This window comes from Myzus persicae, unplaced genomic scaffold, assembly GCF_001856785.1.
Source record: "Myzus persicae strain clone G006 unplaced genomic scaffold, MPER_G0061.0, whole genome shotgun sequence".
NCBI lineage: Eukaryota > Metazoa > Arthropoda > Insecta > Hemiptera > Aphididae > Myzus > Myzus persicae.
The window spans coordinates 1-4,767 of record NW_019101853.1 but is presented as its reverse complement, the minus strand read 5'-3'; the positions used below and the strand labels follow the sequence as shown (position 1 = coordinate 4,767).

Genomic DNA, 4,767 nt, shown 5'->3' with positions numbered 1-4,767 from the left:
ATTATCATAGTACATCAGAACAAACGACCTCTAAACACAAATGTGAAAAGCCTAAAAACAAAATGACGACACTACATTTATTTTATTTATAGCTTTTTACTCTGTATATAATCACCCCAGCAGACAATGATTATAGTTAGTGTTAAATCTCTACATTGTATTCACCAGGACTGTGTGTGTGTTGTCGCTTCACTAACGGTGGTTGTAAATGCAGGCTGATTCGATCGATGTCGATAAACGTTTAACTTCAATTCTATTCTACAATTGAATATCTAACTACCAGCATGAGCAACCTATAGTGAGACCGAATAGCTATTCTATAGGATAACCTTGTGACTCCCGAGTACAAACTAAAAACCCAAAGTAATGTTATGTAATTTATTGAAATTAAAAAAAGGAACATGTATATATGCATAATATATATAGTATACATATGTCATATAAAAGGTAATTACAGTGCCTTTTCAGTAGATTTTGTAAAAAAAATAAAAGATTATTACTACTGGTATACAATAATATACACAAAAATACATAAAGCCAATTATACAATATAGTAGGTACATGAGTTTATTATACATACTATGAGGTATTGTTTTATTTATGTTTATATAAGTTAGTTATCAATTTATCAATTTGATTTAATAATCATAATTAAAGAAATTTACATGACACTAGTATGTGTTATTATTACAGAAACAGAATTTAGAATATAGTTACAGCAGTACCCACAGTATACCTCAAAATAGATATGCAGCTTGTGTAAAAAGAATAGCTATGAATATCAATTAATATATTATGTTTTATTTATCATAATTTTTTTACAATTTTATGGTACAATGCCTTAATTATATTGATTTTTTTATATCGGCATAATAGAGTAAACATTAAATGAAAATTCAATAATAATATCACATAACAGCATTGTGTGTAGGCAGGTTATTCAACTAATGTGTCCAAGGAAAATATTAAAACAAATAAAAGTTATTAAAATTGAATCATTTTAAATTGAGCAGCATTATTGGTTCATAAGTCACAAAATGAAATGTTATATTATTGTATTGTATATAATGAATATTAATGAAAATACAATTTACCAACAACATCTATCACATATACAGAATAACACTTAAGGTAACATTACTGAGATTGATGCAGCTTTAAAATGATTTTGGTTGACTGTTGGACAATGTTAATACCATTTTTATCATAATTATTATCTAACACAATAATGATAGATGGAATGTAATTGAGAAGTCAACAATTAAAATTATAAGTTAAATTCAATTACTTTTCAATTTCATCCCCATTCCAAATTTCCTAGGTAGCTGCGTCATGGCCCTTGTAGACGTATTTATACAAATACATTAGGCTCTTCACAGTAGAGCACACCTCAACGTTTATGTGGGCATCATACTTGACCAGCAAGTATGGGTTGTATGGTACAACAAACTCATTTTCAACAGGATGACCTCTGACGTTGACCACAAGTCCATTGTTCGGTCTACGATAAGTCGGGTAACCACCTTCAGAAATGTATACAGTCTCCTCGTTGTATTCTTTGGGATATTTCTTCGTACAACTGTTGTCCACCATATACGGACTGTTGCGGTCGAGTGGTCCACACGAACCATGAATCATGTGCGATTTCACACTGTCGAGTTGGCGCCTTTCGGATGCAGGGTCAGGCCAGTAGGCACACACAACACTGTCGACGTCTTCAGCAGTTAGTAACTTGCTGTTCTCATCCAAGATGATTAGTATATGTGCGTGTGGGAGACCACGTTTTTGAAACTCAATAGTGTAAACATAAGCATCTATAACAAACAACTTATTAACCGTGATGTCACGCATTAGCTCCTTCAGTTTTGCGTGAAACACCCGTGCAACCAAATCAGGCCTGTTGGTTGAAGGCAACCGGAATGTTATTTACTATCTCTGGCCACCTAGGGTTACACGTAAATGTTATGAATAAGTCCAGCTTTCCGTACTTACGCACAAGGGACATTGCGACGTGGTAACATTGTTTCATGTGCCTAGGACCACCTAGAAACGTCGAAGGCAGAATTGTCCTGCGGCCGACCGGATCGATTTCGTCCAGGCGGAGCTGTTGGTTAATATGGTCCAGAAGGCCTTGATAAGCGTCAACAAAGAGTGCTTTCTGGTTGTCTCGGATGTAACGTAGATCGTTCGCTTCCAACGTACTGATCACATATGTACTGCTGTAACAAAAAACCACCTGCTTGTAATAAACTAAACGTATGGCCTTCATTCCCATTGCTATTGGTTCCTGTGTATCTGATGGCCAAGCGAGAAGGAGCAAACTCTGATAGAGTTCCGAACACGCTCCGATATTCTGAAAGTTGATATTCTTAAGTTGTAATGCCAGCCGATTTCTCCATGTGGTAAGAGCATTGGATACAGCATTGAATCTGCATGAGGTGAGCCAGCTGATATGCTTTGCATCCGGTGATTTGGGTCAACTGGGTTTGAGTCATAGATGACCAGATCGAGATTCCCTGGTGGTAGACCATCTTCACCAACAAAGACAGCTGCTACCTCGTTCACATGAGCAGCTGGTTGATTGTATCGCCGTGGGTCATTGTTCGGGTCGGCGACGATGTGCATGGTCACCCTTTTCGGTTGCAACATTGGATTGGCTGCAGCAGCATCTTGTTCCCTTTGCCATACTTGTCGCATGTTTCTGTAAGAAAATAATATTGTATTATTATTAAAGCCGCATGATGTATCCACATGTGTATACAGTAGAAGGATAAAGAATAAAATATACTATCCATAGGCGAGTGCAATCTGATAAATATTACAGCACAGTATATTTTATGTAATCCGGAAATGTACAGATACTGTTAAAGCCATATTACTAAGCACACATACTGTTAACTATGAAATGCAATTTTGCATAGAAGTATTAAGTATAAATGTCGCTTGGGTGCAATGCACATTGTAATAGGAATGTACACAGAAAAGGTAAAATCAATATATATGTGTATCGTTATATACATGTGGTATATATATATTTATAGTATACTTAATATGAAATTGTAAGGAGCTGTTGGAGTTTAATCTTAACGTTTAAACTTGAAATAGGTCATTTAATGAGTGAGTAGTAATTAAAATGTAGACTATAGATATTTAAACTAAAATTTTGCACTACTTTCTACATGAATGTGTATTCAATGCAATATTAACTTAAGTTATTCGTTACGTCATATAATAATATGTATAAGTGTAATACCTATACTAATGTAATGTGTGTTCAATACACTACAACTTGAAGTAATATTTTGATTTGATTTTACAACTATAGTTTGTTAATGAGTGTGATGCACGCATTTTGCTAGATTATGTATATGTTAATAATTTAAAGTAATATATTTTACTCGAAAGCCACTACAAATGGATTGATTTGCCGTAACAGTCTGTCTAAGTTTGCAAGCAAGTTCTCCAATAGTGGTCGTTCGGGCTCAGATCAGTGGAGAAAGCCGCAAATGCCAGAGTGTTGTTGTACCGGCGGATTTCTTTCCGAAAGTGTTTTGCTACCTGCGAATCATCAACCAACAAACGAATTAATAACTCTGGTGGTGGACCCAAAACACGGTCTCCTGTAACAGCCATTTGACCGTTATTGCAACACGTAGAAAAATGCCCGGTTGAAGTACGCTCGCTTAGAAATGGCGGGCACCACAGTGCCGGCAGACACAGTGCATTTTTTAAGGATTTTTTACTAGGCGACAAAAAAATGTTTACTCAAAATAGATAGTCAATTATAGTAGGTAATAAATTCATGTTTACCCCTCATAATTATTAAAAATAAATCTTGATGTTAGAAGTAAATGGTAGGTAGGTAAAAGTTACAAAAAAGTCATAATTTATTTAAAAGAAGATAATTAATATTATATATAAATAAATAGTAAATTATATAATTTAATATTTTTATAATATAATCACTTTTCTATAAATTGAAAAGAATATTAACAAAAACAAATTATATTTAGACTTTTAAATATCATATACTATTTTTCAAAAAACTTTTTTATGAATGAACGATTTTTATATGTTTCTTGGTCTGGAAGATTGTAACGTCGTTCCTTTTTTCTTAAAAACGTAGCCACTGCTGGTCTAGGATCGAAATTTGCTGTTCCAGTGCTGTTTAGAGCAATATACATCCTACTATTAATTGCATCTCTCGAATAGCAAGACTGTTTATTGGTTTTCAATATAGTGTGGCAGGATACTGCACGTTCTGGTCCACAACTATGTGGTGTTATTGTGGCATATGCTTGTACCACTTTTGCTAAAAAATTCGTTGAGTTGCTTATTTTTAAATAGTAATACAATTTTCCTGTTGGGTCTGTAATGTTAATAGGACACGGAAGTTTATCTGTAGCATATAAACTAATAACTTCGTCACAAAAAGTTGTTACATTTTCATTACCGAAAATACCTTCAATGTCACATCTTATCGCTTTGATTGTATCTTGAGGCGATCGTGCACTTAAAAAATTTGTAAATCGTTCTATAATACTTGATTGATCATCGGAAAGTCTATTACTTAAAAATTCCTTTGCGCTTTTCACTATTTCCGTTCTAACGCTGGTTACACAGCGCTTCGTAGAAACATATACATTCCGAACTTTTCTATGATTCTTAGTACTAATAGTATCATTGTTTATTTCATCACTGTTATCGGATATTTTATCATCTAAAAACTTATTTAGTTCTTCCTCCTTACCTCCAGGATAATAATCA

At 34.0% G+C, this 4,767-nt stretch overlaps 1 protein-coding gene across 1 annotated transcript; it reads right to left on the bottom strand.

The window, feature by feature from the left end:
* Nucleotides 1-1,317: 1,317 nt before the first annotated feature.
* On the bottom strand, nucleotides 1,318-1,851 carry LOC111030594. Its single transcript, XM_022310162.1, has one exon. The coding sequence runs from the start codon at nucleotides 1,849-1,851 to the stop codon at nucleotides 1,318-1,320; it is 534 nt and encodes a 177-aa protein (XP_022165854.1).
* Between the last annotated feature and the right edge of the window lie 2,916 nt (nucleotides 1,852-4,767).

Bases quoted from the DNA above. Each gene is read 5' to 3' on its own strand.
- LOC111030594 (XM_022310162.1), bottom strand. From the start codon at position 1,851: ATGCGTGACATCACGGTTAATAAGTTGTTTGTTATAGATGCTTATGTT.